The sequence below is a fragment of the Staurois parvus genome, unplaced genomic scaffold (assembly GCF_062004578.1).
Source record: "Staurois parvus isolate SC_StPar_1 unplaced genomic scaffold, SC_StPar_1.0 ptg000702l, whole genome shotgun sequence".
NCBI lineage: Eukaryota > Metazoa > Chordata > Amphibia > Anura > Ranidae > Staurois > Staurois parvus.
The window spans coordinates 272,099-292,368 of NW_028318498.1; the positions used below are offsets into that span (position 1 = coordinate 272,099).

At 41.5% G+C, this 20,270-nt stretch overlaps 1 protein-coding gene across 1 annotated transcript in view; it reads left to right on the top strand.

Moving 5' to 3' along the window:
• Positions 1–20,270, top strand: part of LOC149446015 (eukaryotic peptide chain release factor GTP-binding subunit ERF3A) — a gene marked incomplete at its 3' end in the record, with an annotated part of 318,744 nt that overhangs the window by 254,267 nt on the left and 44,207 nt on the right. Inside the window, exon 9 of the mRNA XM_089653149.1 lies at positions 13,035–13,208. Within this exon, the coding sequence (XP_089509275.1) occupies positions 13,035–13,208 (174 nt within the window). The remainder of the gene's footprint in view (positions 1–13,034; positions 13,209–20,270) is intronic.

A 20,270-nucleotide genomic window follows, 5' to 3' on the forward strand; every position in this document is an offset into this window, starting at 1 on the left:
CGTTAGTGGGTTAATTGGACAGCCGTTTTTCGGGATTTTGGCACATTTTTTTTATCAGTAAATCTGGAAAAAAAAATTTCCAACTTTACTGATAAACAAAATATGCTAAAATCCCAAAAAATGGCCGACCAATTATCCCACTAACGGAAGAGGTCCTTGTCCCCATTAACATGGGGACAAGGTGCTTTAGGGGGGAGCCCCCCTGCCCCAAAGCACCCCCCCATGTTGAGGGCATGTGGCCTAATATGATTCAGGAGGGGGGGCGTCTCCCCCCCCCTTTCCTGACCTGCCGGGCTGCATGCTCGGATAAGGGTCTGGTATGGATTTTGGGGGGATCCCCAAGCTATTTTTTATTTAATTTCGGCGTGGAGTTACCCCTTAATACCCATACCAGACCCGAAGGGCTTGGTGTGGATGGGAGGGGGACCCCATGCCGATATTTCGATCTGCAGCTTCTGTGAATAAGCCCAAGTGATATTAACCGTTGGTTTCCTGCTGTAACCTGTGAAAGCACAGTTCATTATAAGTATAATCTTTTAGATTGTAAGCTCTTATGAGCAGGACCGTTCTATTTTAGCAACATCAATCCTGCTTTTTTTTTTTTTTTTTCCACACCAAGATATTGAATGTAGCTTTTTTTTGTCCAAATAAATGTGGAATGTGTATTTGATCAATAAACATTTGTACTATGTATTTTTTGGGGGGATTATTTCATGTTCTAATTGTATGTTGCACAGTGGCTAAATGGTTAGCACTTCCACCTGGCAGTACTGGGGTTGTTGGTTCGAATCCCAGCCATGGCACCTCCTGCCTGGAGGTTGCATGTTCTCCCTGTGCCTGTTTCCTCTGGGTACTCCGGTTTCCTCCCACACTCTAAAGACATGCTGGTAGGTTAATTGGATCCTGTCAAAATTGGCCCTAGTATATGTATGAATGTAAGTTAGGGCTCTTAGTACGCCCCTTGAGGGTTAGGGACTGATGTGAATTTACCACATCAGTGTAAAGCGCTGCGTAAATTAACAGCGCTATATAAGTGCCTTTACTGGCAAATATATATTCGCCAATGTCATATACACACAGTATAGCTGCAAGCATACATTCACCAATGCCAAATCTACAATAGAACTACAAACATATATTTGCGAATGTCATATACACAATTGTGCCGCATGTAAAATTGCTATGGTGCAAAAATAAACGCCAAGACGGCTGTTGGAGGAGGAGCTAAAGCAGCTGTCATACCGGAAATACGTCATGACGTTTGCGGAAGGACGTTTGCACACACCTGGAAGTGTGAGTGGATGGGAGTGTAGTTAGGAGAGTTTAGTGGTAATTTGCAAGTCTATTTTTTTAGTTTTGTGAATTGTTCTTTTGTGGAATTCCAGACCATATCTGGACATGGCGAGATCGCTGTTCTCCACCGAGGAGCTGATCCTCATTTGCTGGCGAAACATTACTAATAATTGTATTTTCCGTTGAAAACATGTCCAATTCCTAGATACATTGAGGTACATAGCAGAGGTTCAAGGTTCTTCCTAACTATACAGGTGGCACAGACACAAGCATACACCCAGGGCCACTGTTGGATATCATGGGGCCCCGTACAGCATACCTGACAGCCCCCCACCGCCAGAGAAAATATCCAAATTATATTTATGGTAAAAATACACTAAAAACATTATAAATAAAGCTGTGTGAATGGGGCATTTTTTAATAATTTTTTTTTCCCTCAGCTTGTTAATTTCAATGGCCTGCCTAATGTGTGGGAACATGCAAAAATACTGCAGGCATATTATTTTAAAAGTGTGTTGCACCTAACTGTGCACATCTGCAAAGGGCATTGCATTTCTTTGCTGTGCTGGAAAATGTGTGTTCTTGCATTCGTTTCTGCACCACCAATGGTGTGAACAAGTCCTAAGGGCCAGTTCACACTATAGAAACAGTCTAGATGTGTTCCTGATCCGTTTTTGCATGCCCTTTTGGCATACATGTTTAGTGTGTTCTAGTACATTTTGGATGCGTTTTGGACACGTTGCATTGCATTTTTGTATCCCTTCCAGTTAGTTTTTTCTACTTTCTTTTTATTCAATTTAATTAGGGACATGTGTGTTTTAGTACATTCAAGGACTTTTCAATGTGTTCCAGTACAGTTCTGTGCAGAAACAATGCAGCGTGGTCAACTTTGTTTACAGCACCTGCAATGCACTGAAAATGCAAGCGCTGATGTGAACTATGACATTGACAACCATATAACCTTCTTTCTGTGCGTTTTATGATGCCGAAAAAGCAACTGAAACACATGTAGTGTGAACTGGCCCTAAAGGTTATTAGAGGTCAGGGAACGGGACTGACCAGGAATTGTGAATTCAATCAGACTAGTGGTGAGATACAATCAGCAATTGTATAATAATGTGAGATCTGAGCTGTAGCTGATAGAAAATGAGACACATTCACTTGATCAGTCAATAGATAGTTAAAGAGTGGGGCGGTGATCCATAGATTTGCATATGGGACAGGTGATGATGGGGTGGGGGAGGGGGTCAAATTGTATAAGGAGACAGATTTAAAAGAAGAGAAAAAAGTTACAATAAAATATACACAGCATGAAACTTGCACATTTCCTAATTGGCAGAAGAACAGGACGCAGGTAACATTCAACCACTTTCTAGTCATTAGGCAAAATCATAATTGATTGATCAATATTCCTGGCACTGACACAACCCAGAAAATTGATCTCCATTTTTTTAACGTTCATAAATGTCAAGGAGCTTATAATCTAAGGACAGAAACTCAGCCATGTACTAGGCCCAATGAACCTAACAGCATGTCTTTTAAGTGTTGGCAGAAACACATCCATACAGGGAAAGCATGGAAACTGGGATGTAGCAATGACTGGGATTAGAACCCATGACCCAAGTGCTGTAAGTTCTGAGCTCTAACCACTAAACCACTGTGGGAGACACAGTTTGAGCTACAATGTAGAATAGTTGCATTGTTTAAAAATGATAAAGTGAGCGCTGGTCAAATGATATAGACTAGTAAAATGGTATTACACAAGATAAATATAACCACGAACAGTAGTGCATGAACTCGTGAAAGGTCATCCACCCCTGTGACAGTGTACTACACTATTAAGCACCTTTCTGGTTCCTGTGGCTGAGCTAATTCCTCCCCAGGACCATTTGGGCACCCAACCTGATGGATGGATGGAGCTGGATGACTAACCCATAGCTGCCAGCATACCGCTGCACCCCCAGATGTGTGATGTGTATAACCCATGCGCATTAATACTTTTGTTCTGGTGACTGTAGACCAGTCCCAAGGGTGGTTTACCTTTCACGAGTTCATGCACTACTGTCCGTCACGGAGAGACCACACGTGCCATTCATAGGCACTCTCTGAGTTGGTACTCTCACACGAAGGAATTTCCATTATTCAGGAATGATTATATGAACTTATTTTAGCACCATTTACCATTTTACATCATTGTTGCAATTCTTTGCACTTTTTGGTTTTTACATGCGTTCATTATTGATCACATGCATTTATAGCGCTGCACTTGTCTTTAACATAAAATAGTTACGTGATTAAAGAGAATGAAGATATATAATTATATTGGGATTTGAGATATAAGTGTGAAAATGTTTAACATTTGAAAATAGAATGTATGACATTCATTAGTAAATGCATTAGTTTCCTGATCATTTTGGAGAAACAGAAAAAAAAAAATTCTAATATAGGTGTACTATTTGGTATTCTAAATATTCTCTTTTACTAAGACAAAAATGCCAATGCTAATAAAGCTCGCGTGTGTGTGCCATCTAGCGAACATATCCGGTATTGCACCTAAAAATGTGCCAGATCTGATTCCACATTTACTAATAGCAAAGTAGATGTTGGTTAATGAGATTGCTAGACGCCGCTCAGAAGACTGACAGGTCTTGATTGATTTATTGAGTCTGCCTGAATGGTCAGAGTCTGATAGTAGACTCAAGTCTTAGTGAATCAGGGCCTATATATCTATAGATTATCATTTAGGCACTGTATGGGGATTTATTACAAGGGAGTATAAATGTCTTATACATAGTATATATGTCTCAATGCAGCTACAGTGAAGAAAATAAGTATTTGATCCCCTGCTGATTTTGAATGTTTGCCCACTCACAAAGAAATGATCAGTCTAAAATTGAATGGTAGGTGTATTGTAATACTGAGAGACAGAATAGCAACAACAAAGTCAAAAGAAATGCATTTCTAGCAAATTATGCACTGATTTGCATGTTCATGAGGGAAATAAGTATTTGATCCCCTATCATTCAGCAGGATTTCTGGCTACCAGGTGTCTTTCATACAGGTAACTAGCTGAGATTAGAAGCAGTCTCTTAAAGGGAGTGCTGCTAATCTCATTTTGTTACCTGTGTAAAAGGCACCTGTCCACAGGAGCAATCAATCAGATTCCAAACTCTTCACCATGACAAAGACCAAAGAGCTGTCCAAGGATGTCAGGGACAAGATTGTAGACCTACACAAGGCTGGACTGGGCTACCAAACTATCTCCAAGCAGCTTGGTGAGAAGGTGACTATTCACAAATGGAAGAAACACAAAACAACTGTCAGTCTCCCTAGGTCTGGTGCACCATGCAAGATCTCGCCTCGTGGAGTGTCAATGATCATGAGAACAGTGAGGAATCATCCCAGAACTACACGTGAGGATCTTGTCAATGATCTCCAGGCAACTGGGACCACAGTCATCAAGAAAAGAATTGGTATCACTATGCCGACAAGGATAGAAATTCTGTAGTGCCCACAAGGTCCCTCTGCTCAAGAAAGCCCATGTCCAGGCCCATCTGAAGTTTGCCGCTGAACATCTGAATGATGCAGAGGACTGGTTGAAAATCTTGTGGTCAGATGAGACTAAAATCAAGCTCTTTGGCATCAATCAATTCGCCGTGTTTGGAGGAGGAGGTATGCTGCCTATGACCCCCAAGAACACCATCCCAACTGTCAAACATGGTGGTGGAAACATTTTGTTTTTCTGCTAAGGGGACAGGACAGCTGCACCTCATCAAAGGGATGATGGACGGAGCAATGTACCGTCAAATCTTGGGTGAGAACCTTTTTCCCTCAGCCAGGGCATTGAAAATGGGTTGTGGATGAGTGTTCCAGCATGACAGTGACCAAAAACACATGGCCAAGACAACAAAGGAGTGGCTCAAAAAGAAGCACATTAAGGTCCTGGAGTGGCCTAGCCAGTTTCCAGACCTTAATCTGATTGAAAATCTGCGGAGGGAGCTAAAAAGTTTGAGTTGCCAAATGTTAGCCACCAAACTTTAAATGAATTGGAGAGGATCTGCCAAGAGGAGTGGGCCAAAATCTCTCCTGTGATGTGTACAAACCTGGTGGCCAACTACAGTAAACATCTGACCTCAGGGCGCATGCACGGCCGGGAACTCTGGCCGCATCTTACTGAGGTCCGCTCCTCTCCTGGCCCTAGAGACTCACCCACGGCGCATTGCTGGTCCACAGGCGTCCCTGGGTGAGTCAAAGTAGTGGGGCACCCAGCTCTCCAGTCCCCAGCCTCATCATGGGGAAGATCGGGCGCTGGAAGCCCCCTTCCCCGCCGCCACATGAGCCGCTGCAGCGGTTCCTCCATAGGCCGCAATCCCCGGCCTCAATTTCACCCGCGATCCTGCAGCTGAGCTCCGGCGGGCCCCCGGTGGCAGCCGGAGGTACTGCAGCAGCTGCCTCTGTAATGCAGCCGAGCTCCGGCGGACCCCCAGTGGCGGCCGGAGGTACTGCAGCAGATGCCTCTGCAATACAGCAAACCTCCTCACATTCTCAGTGTCTCCAGATGAAGGAATCAGAGCCCCTGACCCCTGCAGGGGGGGGCGATGGTGCACTCTCTGCTGAGCCCTCCACCACTTGCTTCTGCCAATCCTCCTGTGCTGCCTAATACTAATACTCTCACGATATCTGTGCTGGAGGAAAAATTGCAGGCTTTTTTACGCAATATTACTGCCACCATATCCGCTGAAGTGAGCAAGTTGGCTTTGGATCTTCGGGGAGAAATAGCGCAAATTGGAACGTGCGGATCAATTGGAGAATAAATTTGATGAATTGGTGCAATACGTCCACGTCTTAGAAGAAGATAATGTGTATCTGAAGCACACCATGTCCCAAATTCAGCTCCAACAAGAGGACTTGGAAAACAGGGAACGCCGGCAAAATATCCACATCCGCGGTATGTCTGAATCCATTTCTGATTCCCAACTCCGCAGACATCTCTTGTCCTTCACCGCAACCGCCCCCTTTGTCCCAGAAGCGGATTGGCGCATGGACAGGGTCCACCAAATCGTTAGGTCCCAGACCTGCTGACGGCACCAGACCACGTGATGTCATCGTCCGCTTTCACTTTTTTGAGAGCAAGGAAGCCTTGTTGGCTGCTGTGCGCAACATCCCGTCCCTGGAATTTGAAGGGGACCGGCTTCAGCTCTTCTGTGATCTCTCTCCGATTACCCTGGCTAAACGGCGAGCACTGAAGCCACTCACCACTCATCTCCAGCACCACCGTGTCCCTTATTGCTGGGGTTTTCCCTTCAGGTTGGTTGTCTCCAAAGATAATTCCCAAGTTTCTCTACGCGATCTTTATGAGGCGGACTCTTTCCTGAAGCAATTGGGACTACCTCCTCTGCCGGAAGACAATTCCTCATTATCACCTTCTCCGTCTCGTCCTTCCGCCACCCCCAACAAGATTTGGACACCAGTTCCTAGGGGCTGGAAGCGCCCTTCACGTACTCCACAGCGTCCTCGTCCTCGTTCCAGCGACATGCCTGCTTGATGCTTCTCTGCGGTTTTCCTCTGTGGGCACTTTGAGGTTGTATGCTTACCCCCCCTTTTCCCCCCCTTTCCCATCCCTCCTCTTCCACTCCCTTCCTTTTTTTTTTCCCCCTGTGCTTGGTCCCCCATATGTTATATTTTACTGGCCGGATTTGCTAACTGATATGTTCCGGTTGTCCTGTTGCCCCCGATCCCGTCCAGACAATTGTCCGGACGACTTTGGTTTTGATGTTTCTCCCAAGTTCATATCCTTATGGGTATCTATGTTTTTTATTGGAATGTTTTTGGTTTGTCTCATCAATGGTATCTCCTTTATCTTTTCTGCTGTGTGTATGTGTCATACTCATTGTTATTTTATGATGGCTTTACGACTTCTGTCATATAATGTCAAAGGTCTTAACTCTGTTCAGAATCGGTGGATGGCTTTGAAGGAATCCTCAGGAGCAGATATTATTTTTGTCCAGGAGACTCATTTTAAGTCAGCAGGTTCCTTTCATTTTGCCACAAGGTTTTTTTCTCAATCCTATTCGGCCTTTGACCCATCTGGTAGGGCTGGAGTGGCAATACTGATCCGGACACATTGCTCCCTTCGGGTCGTCTCCTCCAAGGTCGATCATCATGGTTGCTTCATTCTCCTAGAATGTATGCTTGGTGACACTCCCCTTATTTTGCGGAATCTCTATGCTCCGAATTCAGGTCAATTACAATTTCTTACACAAACGCTCGCCAAATTAGGCTCCTTCTCCGCTTCACACATGATTATAGGGGGTGATTTTAATTTAATCCTTTCACCGCACAAAGATAGGAGGGTCCTCTTCGAGTCCGCTCCTTCGAAGCGGCAATGCTCCACCTCGAAATCTTTTCGTAAATTGATTAGGGAGCATTGTCTCTTTGATGCCTGGCGGATTCGTCATCCTACCCACAAACAGTTCACCTTCTACTCCACACCTCACCGCTGCTACTCCCGCTTAGATTATTTCTTCATTTCCGCTCCTCTTCTTCCGTTCCTAGTTTCTTCTGACATCAATCCTATTACATGGTCTGATCACGCCTTCCTGACCTTAAATTTATTATTCCCCTATGTTATGCCGAAATCAGGCCATTGGCGTCTCAATGAGTCCTTGACCACGGAGCATCTCCGTGCTGAGCTCTCACAGGGCCTTGATATGCATTTTTAACACAATGTAGGCTCTGTTCTATCTACCTCACCTGTATGGGAAGCCCACAAGGCAGTATTTCGAGGCCTTTGTACCTCCATGGGTTCTCGCCTGAAGAAATCCTCAGAGCATGCCAGGACTACCCTAGTTTGCCAGTTAACCCTAGCTGAATGTAGACTTCTTGCGAAGCTGTCTATCCCTCGGCTGTATAAAGTGACCTCCCTATGTAACCAAATCAAAACCCTTGATGCTTGTAAGTCAACAAAATCTCTCCTCTGGGTTAGGCAGAAATTCTACGAATTCTCTAACAAACCCCATCGTATGCTTCTCAATAGACTTAAAGCACAGTCCCCTTCTACATTGCCGGACCATCTTGTCCAGCTGAATGGGAGCCCTACTTACGATCCTTGTGTGATGGTCTCCCTTTTTGGCTCATATTATGAGTCCCTTTACAACTGTTTGACCACAGACCTCCACCCCCCTCTTACAGAAACTTATTTTGATAGGTTTTTCAATCCCCTACTAATACCAAAGCTATCCTCTTCTGACATTGCGGCTCTTAACGCTGACATTACACCTGAAGAACTATTTGATGCGGTTAAACATCTCCCCTCACGCAAAGCCCCGGGACCAGACGGACTTCCCTACTCCTATTACAAGATCTTCATTGGTATCCTAGCTCCCCATCTTCTTTCTCTTTATCACGATTTTTTCAGAGGTATTGTTCCCCAAGCCGATTTTTCCCAAGCGTATATCTCTGTGATTCCCAAACCTGGCAAAGACCATTCCATCTTAGATAATTACCGTCCTATTCTATTGAATTCTGATTACAAAATTTTTATGAAGATCCTCGCCAATTGGTTATCTAGGCTAATCTCCAAGCTCATACACAGAGACCAGGTTGGCTTTGTTCCTGCCAGACATGCAGCAGATAATACCAGAAGATCTATTGATCTGGTTGACTTGGTTAACCGGTCCTCCATCCCTACTATTTTATTGAGCTTAGATGCCCAAAAAGCTTTTGACCGCCTCAGCTGGCCTTATATGTTTATGGTCTTGGAGAAGTTTGGCTTCTGTGGCCCTTTCGTGGCAGCTTTAAAAGCTCTTTATTCTCACCCTTCCTCACAGGTCAGACTAGCCTCCTTTCTTTCACCTCTTTTCCAGATGTCGAATGGTACGCGTCAAGGATGCCCACTCTCTCCCCTATTATTTATCCTCTGTTTGGAACCATTGGCTATTGCAATCCGGGCCCATCCTGACATAAGGGGGGTATTGTCTCATGGCCATGAATACAAACTATCCCTATTTGCGGATGATATTCTCCTCACTCTCTCGAACCCCCAAATCTCCCCCCCAACATTTACATAAACTTTTACGACAATTCGGGACTCTTTCGGGTTACAAGGTTAACACATCCAAGACTGAAGCGCTCCCGCTTCACATTCCACCAGTTGTCCTCTCATCCCTTCAAGACACTTTTCCATATCGATGGTGCACCCATTCTATAAAATATTTGGGTATTAATCTTACCTCTTCCTACAGTTCTATTTATAATGCCAATTTCCCCCTACTATTCATAGCTATTTCCCGTTCCCTAAAGTTTTGGGATACTCTACCTTTATCATTCTTGGGACGTATCAACATCATAAAGATGACTGTACTACCCAAGCTTTTATATTTATTTGCAACTCTATCTGTTACTGTTCCCATGTCCAAACTACATTCCCTCCAGAAATCCCTTGTACACTTTATCTGGCATAACAAGCGGCATAGAATTGCTCTCAGCGTGCTACTGTCTTTGCGCTCTAGAGGAGGCCTAGGGGCCCCGGATATCGTGACCTACTACTATGTTTCTCACCTCCGTTTTATTCCGTCATGGTCCACTCCGTTTCCTCCCAACTTGTGGACTGAGATCGAGTCCTTACAATTGACTCCGACTCATCCTTGCTCTCTCCTCTGGTCATCCTCGGCGGTGGACCCTTCCCCCTTTCGTCATCTCTTCCTTGGCCCCATGCAATTTTCCATGAGTATTTGGCGGAAATGTAAGACCAGGTTTGCACTGACCTCAGACTGCTCTCCACTGACTAATATTCTCTTTAATCCCAATCTTCCAGATAGTTTGGCCGTGTCCCGGTTGCTCCCTTGGGTCAAGGCCAGGTTTTTCCAATTGCGCCACCTAGTACACCCCATTACTCGGAAGTTGCAACCATTCTCATACCTCCAGAAAAAGGATCTGCCCTCTCAACATTTTTATATATATCTTCAGCTACGCCATTTTTTTCTCCACCATGTCCCCCACTTTGACTCTTGGGAAACCTTCGCCCTTTGAGCATCTATGTATACAGGGCCCACATCAAAGGGGTATAATTTCCAAAACATACACACTCTTTATGGACGCTACCCCCTTTCTAGCGACACTCACCATTACATGCGCAAGTGGTCCCAGTTTCGATGTGACATCGATTTAACACAGTGGAAGAAAATTTGGGAAAATGCATCTAAATCCTCTGTGTGGTTTATAAAGAAAATACATACAAAATTCTGATGTTGTGGTACAAAACCCCTGAAGTTATTCATGCTTTTAACCCAAGTGCTTCTTCTGCCTGCTGTCGTTGTCGGAGGGACTTTGGCTCCCTCTTCCACATTTTATGGACTTGTAGATCCATTGTCCCTTTTTGGGAAGAGGTTTTGTCTTTTTTACAATTGTTATTGCATACCTCTCTCCCCTTTGAACCTCTATACTTTTTATTGGGTTTGCCGTTTCCAGGTCTTCCCAAGGTGTCCAGGAAACTTTCCACACATATGTTGACTGCAGCCAGAAGAAGCGATCCTATGTGTTGGTTATCCGCTATACCGCCCTCGATATCCACTTTGTTTAAAATTATTGCTGATGTACGACAGATGGAATATCTGACTGCTATACATTCTGGCTTGACAGCTGTGTTCGAGGCAGTGTGGCACCCATGGGATAATTTCTCCCCTTCCCACCTTTCTCCAACTGTGCTGGTCTGAGAGCCTCCCCACTGTAGCTATGTGACGTTATGTTTGTAACCATGCAGATTTTACCATCGATGTGCTTTTTCTTTTTATTTTGTTCTTTCAACGTATTCTTTTTATATGTATATATGTGAAAATCAATAAAAATTGTTAATACAAAAAAAAAAAACATCTGACCTCAGTGATTGCCAACAAGGGATTTGCCACCAAGTACTAAGTCATATTTTGTGAAGGGGATCAAATACTCATTTCCCTCATGAACATGCAAATTAGTGCATAATTTGTTAGACATGCATTTCTTTGGAATTTTTTGTTGTTATTCTGTCTCTGTGTTCCTATACGCCTACCATTTGATTTTTAGATGATCATTTCTTTGTGAGTGGGCAAACATTCAAAATCAGCAGAGGATCAAATACTTATTTCCTTCACTGTATGTATCTATTGTATAGATAGCTTGAATAATATACTCGTTTAATGTAGTAATTAATCTATTTTTTCATATTGTGGTAATACTGTATTAGTTTCTCTACTGCGGGGGGTATAGTTGATGGCATAGTCAATTATATTTATATATTTCATATGTATTGGTTCTTACAAGATGAGCTGGCAAACACTGGAATATTCACACATTGTGGGCCGTAGTAAAATGGCGTCCGATGTATTATGTCAGGAAGCTGAGCTACAGGAAAATGGCTCTTGTTTAAATTTTGCTGATTGTTACATTGACAATTATGGAGTTCAGTATAAATGAGTGTCAGAATGTCCAATGGCCATCTCCTGATGAAGTCACATGTTGTGACGTAATGTGTAGGGTGGGCCGATGTCAAGTCGCACGACCGGAAGTTTGCGAGCCATCATTTTGTGAGCCACCATGGAACTCTGTATGTATTTTCTGTTAATGCTATTGAACAGCAGTGTTCCAGTTGGACACTTTTTATGTGAGTGCACTCAGTCCTTTTAATAAATATTGTTTGGTATAAGTGATACACTATGATGGGCGTTTTTTCAGCATTTTCGGAGGATATGCTGGATAATAAACAGGAAGATCATTCTGGAGGAGAGTCTGGAGGAGAATGGAGCCAAAGAAGGAATTATTCATACCCGGGTTAAAAGGGAAAAGCGCTGTTTGATCTAAAAATCTATAGGTCAGATTAAGGAGGTGAGCGTACATATGTGTGTCGGTGGAGGAGACACATGGTGTTTTACACATGGCAGGAAGGTGCACAAATATTTACAAGAATTGAGCAACTCTATTCAGAAGTCAATATTATTTACCATACAATGACTTTCTTTGTTATATGGGTTCTTTGTCACAAATTGTTTATTTACGCACTGTGATGTTTATATGCACTTTATAAGAGGTTATATGGGTAATTGCACAGGCACTTTATTATGAAGATTACACATATGGTATAAATTGCATTTTTTCTTATATTGCGCAGCACTTATCTATAGAATATTCACAGCTTGAAATCGTTTTCAATGGAGATTTCTTTTGGACTGTCGCTAGAAGGACTTTATATTTTATTGCACTTGGCACTTTAAGAGTATTATTCATGTACTAATATTGATTTGCAATACTTTATATATTGATTTTGGTGATCACATACGTTGCATATTTTGGATAAATATTTTATGTGCTGTGCTGTCTTGATACATGTGAGGTTTTTTTCCTTTAGTTTAATGCGTTCTTTAGCCTATCATTTACTTTATACATCTTTAGCTGTTTTTTTTGGCTCTTTGTGGTTCTAATATGGAAATTGCAATATAACCATTATTGTTTCAGCTACCCAGTTTGTGTGTACACATTTTGTTTTCTTAATTGGAGGGCTGTGCCTTAAGCTTTAGAAATTACTGTGATATAATCCAGTATTGCATATGTCTTGTATTGTTTTTCTTTAGCAACTGAAGTGTGCTGTAACAAGCAAGCAAACTTTTTTTTTTTTTTTTTTTATACATTAAAAAAAATAATCTCCATGCCTACCTGTTGTGTTGCAGTCAGTTCCACACTTTTTGACTTCCTTGTGTTATCTTTCTTTGAAGCACAATGTTGAAGTCCTGGGTATTCTGTCTGATGAAGTAGAAACCGAGCTTGTTGCCCCTGGGGAAAATCTGAAGATTCGGCTCAAAGGCATTGAGGAGGAGGAAATTCTTCCAGGATTTATTCTCTGTGACCCAAACAATCTTTGTCATTCTGGACGCACATTTGATGCCCAGGTAAAAACTCATAATTTGTGAATTTGAATTAAAGGAACCATTGTGCGATAAATACAGGGTCTACAGTGCATGATTTCTTAGTGATCGTTCCTTTTTCTTCCTCGGTTTTTCACCCTTTTTGGGCTCAAGTATAGATTTGACTTTTCCAAAAAATTATTTAGTGCTCTGTCCATTGAATACAGCAAACAAGTCAGAATATAAGAGTACAGGTGAAGCCATAGAAAGGTGTAATGGGTGGATAGGTACTGTTTAGTGGCTTAGAAATGGCTTATAAATGTCTCTGCTGATATAGCAGTAAGTAAACAAGATGATAAAATCATCATATACAGGTCCAATATAGGGATTTCAGTTTGTTCCAGTATTGTAATAAGACTTACTGATGTACATCCGTTAACATTACCATATACACAATACTGAATTTATATAAATATATAAAGGAAAGATGGGAGAGCAATAAAGGGATATACTGAAAAAAAGGAGAGGTAGAAAAAGAAATGTCTAAGCTTTGAAGTGAGAAAAAGTAGAAAAGGAAGACTGAGTAGAATAGAAAGAACATGTTACAGAAATGATCCTTTGAGCACACTGGATGGGAGAGACAAGAAGCTCCACTTGAAGCTTTTAGTAAGGATTAAAAAAACTACTGAATGTGTTTTACCATGCTAAACCTTGGTACAAAAGTGGTCTACCCACATTTTTGATCCAGCTGTGTCCTGCCTTGAGAAAGTGACTACCATACAGGCAGAGAATGCAGTGTTAGAAATCCTCTCTAGAATTCTGCTCTTCAGCTATGTTAGCTGTGACTTTAGTACAAAACCGTCACTGACCGATTCAATTCCCCTAAAAGATAGTTGTACTTTGTATTTGTGATGGTTTACTGGAGGCTTCCTTGTTTATATCTCTCATGTGTTTCCTGTCAGTCCACATAAGGCCACACCACTTCACACACCCCTAGGGATCTCTGCAATTGGTGCACCGCGCTCTTATGCTTTACTTGTATGCACTGTTCATTCAGATTTTTATCCTCGTGAGTTTCCAACTGTAATATGCAAATTCTCTCAGTATCTTTCAATTCCTTTCAGGTTGTCCCTCAGTGTAAGTAAATAACATCCTTTCTTGTTCAGATGTGTTTTTGTTTCTTTTTGGAATTACCAGTACTCCTCCTGGCTAAGTTCAAAAGAAAAGGGAAAAAAAGTCGCTTCTCAATTCTCAATTATTATATAAAAACATCAAACCTTATTTAGAAATGCATGCCCAGGATGTTTTTTTTTTCACATTTGTGCAGGTGCAGTGCAGGTTATACTTTATTGCAGTTCCATCCACCTTTTTCCTCTCCAGATCTTCATTTTTTATATCTGCTTCTCTATATCTGGATACTCACAACACTCCTCCAGGGGCTCTAGGTTCAGAATTCAAAGAAAAAAAATGTGCTTCTCTTTGTGTAATTAAAAAGATTACAAAAAAAACACGTCTTCAGAAATACACTCACAGGATGTTTTTTTAATTAACATATCAACCTGCCACACTGGGTATAAACTTGACTAAGAGTTATAAACCACTCACATGCCACACATCCATTATTATCAAATATACATTGGACAAACATTATGTTGGAGAGTGCTGGCTCTGAAAAGGAACACACACATAAATAAAAAATTTTTTTGATTAATATATATGTGTGTGTGTGTATATATATATATATATATACTGTATATATATATATATATATATATTCAAGGTTGCTCAACCCTATTCTAAGTATTTCCAAATGCTGACTCTAACACAAGGAGCTAGTATGTTTATGTATTCCAAAATTTTTCTATGCAATGTACGAAGCAATAAATAGTGGTTGAGTCCTCGTGAGTCAACACGTTTCTCTTATTTTGCTTCCTGAGGACACATGAGAATTCAGCAGGGGTTACTATGAAAAAACAAAAAAAGAAAATATGTAGAAAATATATACACATTATACATAGAATATATATATATCTGTACTCAAAATTGGAAAACCTGGATGTTGTATCCTCAATTATAAGCTAGGCAGCACCTTGGTTGAGCATATATGCATAATACGGGTGGTCCCCTTTGGGTCGGCCCTGGATCCCATAGAAGGGTAGCCTATGTGCTCCAGTGCCCACCCAAAGGGGGACCACCCTTGTTATGTTACATATATATTGTACATTCACATCAGTCCCTAACCCTCAAGGGGCATACAATCTAAGGTCATTAACTTACATTCATACATACACATACTAAGGCCAATTTACACAGGGTCCAATTAACCTACCAGCATGTCTTGAGTATTCTGTGTATACCGTGTATCTCTTTTCTATATATTTCCTTTTTTTCTTCATATATACAGTTAGGTCCATATATATTTGGACACACGCACAATTTTAGATTTGTTTAGGTATTTACCAAAACATATTCAAGCTATAGTTATATATTGGATATGGGCTGAAAGTGCACACACTCAGGTTTAATTTGAGGGTATGTACATCCAAATTGGAGGAAGAGTTTAGGAATTACAGCTCTTAACATTAGCCATCCCCCCTTTTTCAAGGGACTAAAAGTAATTGAACAGTTGAATCAAAAGCGGTTTCATGGCCAGGTGTGGGCTACTCCTTTGTTATTTCTTCATCAATTAAGCAGGTAAAAGGTTTGGAGTTGATTCTAAGTGTGGTATTTGGAATCTATTGCTGTGAGCCTACAAAATGCATTCAAAGGAGCTGTCCACGCAAGTGAAACAGGCCATTGTAAGGCTTCAAAAACTAAACATATCCATCAGAGAGATAGCAGCAACATTAGGAGTGGCCAAATTAACAGTTTGGTACATTCTGAGGAAAGAAGAATGCACTAGTGTGCTCAGGAACATAAAAAGGCACAGATGTCTATGGAAGACAACAGTGGTGGATGTTCGCAGGGTCCTCTCTATGGTAAAGAAAAACCCATTCACAACATCCAGACAAGTGAAGGACATTCTCCAGGAGGTGGGCGTATCATTGTCAAAGTCTACAATCGAGAGAAGACTTCACAAGAGCAAATACAGAGGGTTCACCACAAGGTGCAAGCTATTCATAAGCCTGAAGAATAGAAAAGCCAGATTATACTTTGCCAAAACATCTAAAAAAGCCAGACCAGTTCTGGAAAAGCATTCTTTGGATGGATGAACTAAGATTAATCTGTAGCAGAATGACTGGAAGAAAAAAGTGTGGAGAAGGCTTGGAACAGCTTATGATCCGAAGCACACAACGTCATCTGTAAAACAAGGTGGTGGCAGTGTGATGGCATGGGCATGCATGGTTTCCAGTGGCACTGGGTCATTGGTGTTTATTGATGATGTAACAGAAGTCTGAAGCAGCTGGATGAATTCTGCAGTGTTTAGAGAGATACTGCCAGCCCAGATTCAGCCAAATGCAGCACAGTTGATTGGACGGTACTTCACAGTACAGATGGACAATGATCCAAAACATACTGCAAAAGCAACCCAGCAGCTTTTGAAGGAAAAGAAGTGGAATATTCTGCAATGGCTGAGTCAATCACCTGATCTCAACCCAATTGAGCATGCATTTCACTTTCTGAAGGCAAAACGTAAGGCAGAAAGACCCACAAACAAAGAACTGAAGACAGCTGCAGTTAGAGCCTGGCAAAGTATCAGAAAGGGGGAAACCCAGTCTTTGGTAATGTCCATGGGTTCCAGACATCTGGCAGTCATTGCCAGTAAAGAATTCTCAACAAAATATTGAAAATTAAAATTTTATTTATGATTATATGAATTGTCCAATTACTTTTGGTCCCTTGGAAAATGGGGGGATGGCTACTCTTAAGGGCGGTAATTCCTAAACCCTTCCTCCAATTTGGATGTACATACCCTCAAATTAAACTGGAGAGTGTGCACTTTCAGCCCATATCCATTATATAACTATAGCTTGATTATGTTTTGGTAAATACCTGAAACAAACTAACATTGTGCCTGTGTCCAAATATATATGGACCTAACTGTATGTCTGTGTTCCTTTTCAGTGCCAGTAAAGTAAAAAATGAATTTTGTCCTATGTATATGGATATAGACTTTATCTTTGCAGATTCACTACTGCTAGGTACCACAATGTCCCGTCATAACCCACATTTGTTCCCAGATCATTTTACAGTGATATGGTTTCAGAAGTCATCCAGAGAGCTCAATAAAACACCCACGTAAAAATACCATGAAAACTAGCTAAAAGCACCTAGTCTGTTTTAGACCTATCATAAAAATCGTAAGCACAAGTACTATTGTGTACAACTTTCAAAACTTAAGAAAAAAAGCATGGGTATTTGATGCGCTTCAGACACCTCCTGTGTCTTTCCTCAGAAAACAAGTAGTCTGTGCTTTTTAACTGCTATGTTCCTCCTTTTACCATCCATTGGGACGGTTTTCTTTCTTTTTTTTTTTATAAAAATCAGTTCAGGTCAAAATCCACATTTAACCTGTTTTGGTTTCTAAATCTGCATTTTTTTTTTTTTAGATCCACTAACCATCTTTTTTGTGATAGTATCCATACTGTGTTGCCCCCTCTCAATGTCTCCTGGCTAGGATTGTGGATCTGGCACTAAGGGGATCTGGACCAGATGGACTAGTCTCAATTATTTCAGGAGACAGTCTCCTATCCCCAAATGTATTTATGGGGTAGCAAACTAGCTCTTTCTCTCAGACATCAGGTTTCTGACTACTTCAATATCTTCATCCTCGGGGATCTTGTGTCCAGCTGCATGGTGTTGGAGCAGTTTACAGATATCCCTATGAATTTGCAGAGGTGACCAAAAGATGAATAGGTCTCTGTCTTCTCAGGAACAACCTTGTGACATTTCCTTACTACCCTTTCTTGGGTTGAATGTTGAGGAGGCAGGGTCTGAGGAAGTGGACTCTACCAAGGTGAACAAAAACTCTGAGGACAACTATGTGACCATCTAAAGAGAGAGTACTCTCAGAAAGGTGTTCTATAAGACACAGCCACTGCCAGAACCTTCAGGGACTAATTTATTAATGCTAGAATCTTATAAAACACTCAATCCTTGTACTGAAGGGTATCTCTTGTCCCATGTGCTTGAACATGTTCAATACTTTCTACTTCAGAGGCAGTGTGCAGCAGTTTGTGCAAGTCCTGCAGGACTTTGTCTGGATTTTGAGTCCTAAGAAGTCAACCCTGGAAACATCGCACAACTAAAATATCTGGGACTTGTGGACACAGACCTGGCATGAGTTTTCCCTACGAATAGCTTTTGGACCCTTGGATCCATGCTGTGAGAGTTGAGACTACTTTGCGCCCTAGGCAACCCCCCTCCCAAAAAAAAAAATGTGTAAACATTAGAATATATTAAATCAACAAAACATGAAACTGCTAAATTTGTTTTAAGCACTTGCCCTCCAGAAGATTTACCCCCTTAATGACCAGGCCTCTTTTTGCTACTAGGCGCTGCACTAATTCAACTGATAATTGCGCAGTCATGCAATGCTGTAGCCAAACGATATTTACGTTTTTTTCACAGAAATAGAGCTTTCTTTCGGTGGTATTTGATCACCCGTGCGCTTTGTATTTTTCACGCTATAAACAAAAAAAGACCGAAAATTTTGAAGAAAAACAGTATTTTTTACTTTTGGCTATAAAAAATATATAGTAAACTCAAAGTTGTTTATAAATTTAGGCCAAAATGTTTTCTGCTAAATGTTTTTGGTAAAAAATAAATCCTAATAAGTGTATATTGATTGCTTTGTGTGAACTTTATAGCGTCTACAAACTATGGTATAGATACTGCAATTTACGCCATTGTTTTGCTAAACAGCCCTGCACTAGTTTAACAGACAATTGCGCGGTCATGCAATACGGTACATAAATGAAATTTATGTCCTTTTTTTCACACAAATAGAGCTTTCTTTTGTTGGTATTTGATCACCTGTGCACTTTCTTTTTGGCACTATAAACAAAAAAATGTTTTTAATGATGAAAAAGTTTTTTTGAAAAAAACAATATTTTCTCATTTTGGTCATAAAAAATATCCAAAAAAACTAAAATTTTATCATAAGTTTAGGCCAAAATGTACTGGAGTGGCCTAGCCTCCAGACCTTAATCCCATTGAAAGTCTGTGGAGGGAACTGAAAGTTCGAGTTGCCAAACGTCAGCCACCAAACCTTAAAGACTTGGAGAGGATCTGCCAAGAGGAGTGGGACAAAATTCCTCCCGAGATGTATGCAAACCTTGCCACCAAGTACTAAGTCAGGTTTTGTGAAGATCAAATAATTATTTCCCTCATGAACATGCAAATCAGTGCATAATTTGTTAGACATGCGGTACATTTCTTTTGAATTTTTTGTTGCTATTCTGTCTGTGTTACAATACACCTACCATTCGATTTTTAGACTGATCATTTCTTTGTGAGTGGGCAAACATTCAAAAACAGGGATCGAATACTTTTTTCCTTCACTGTATGTGTAAAGTCCAATATTTAACTTCCCAAATAAACTCGATGGGTGATCGTGAAAGTGATCAACTTGACAAGAGATCCACCACCGGCTAAATTGCCTCCTCATCTCCACGCTGCGACCCCTAGGGGCCAACGCACCGCACTTCCAAGGTGCTTAACTCCCAAACAGATCAGCATTCCATGGGGGCCTTGCGCACTAATCCAGGAACTGTCAACCGTCAACGGTGGTATCCCCCCTCACGGAAAAATGCACCGCACAGCCACTCAAACGATCCCAAAAGTGGAGAAAAGCAACCTCTGTTGAAATCATCATCAGTGTTCAAGTGGCTATGGGGGACACATCTCACAATCCATTGGTGGCATGTTTATGCGTCCGCTAACCGGCACTTCGTATGTGCAGCGGTTACAGCTCAACGCCGCTTCCGATCCCCTGCATGTGGTTCAATTGCAGGAAATTATGTCACCGGACGCTTTCTGGTCCTCAGAGTAGATGCCTTTGTCACTCTGTGGATTCACTTCAACCTAATTTATGCATTTCCACCCTCCTCAAGATCGATAGGATAGAGATGAAAGGCAATCCAGTGATTGTCTGTGTGCCGAATT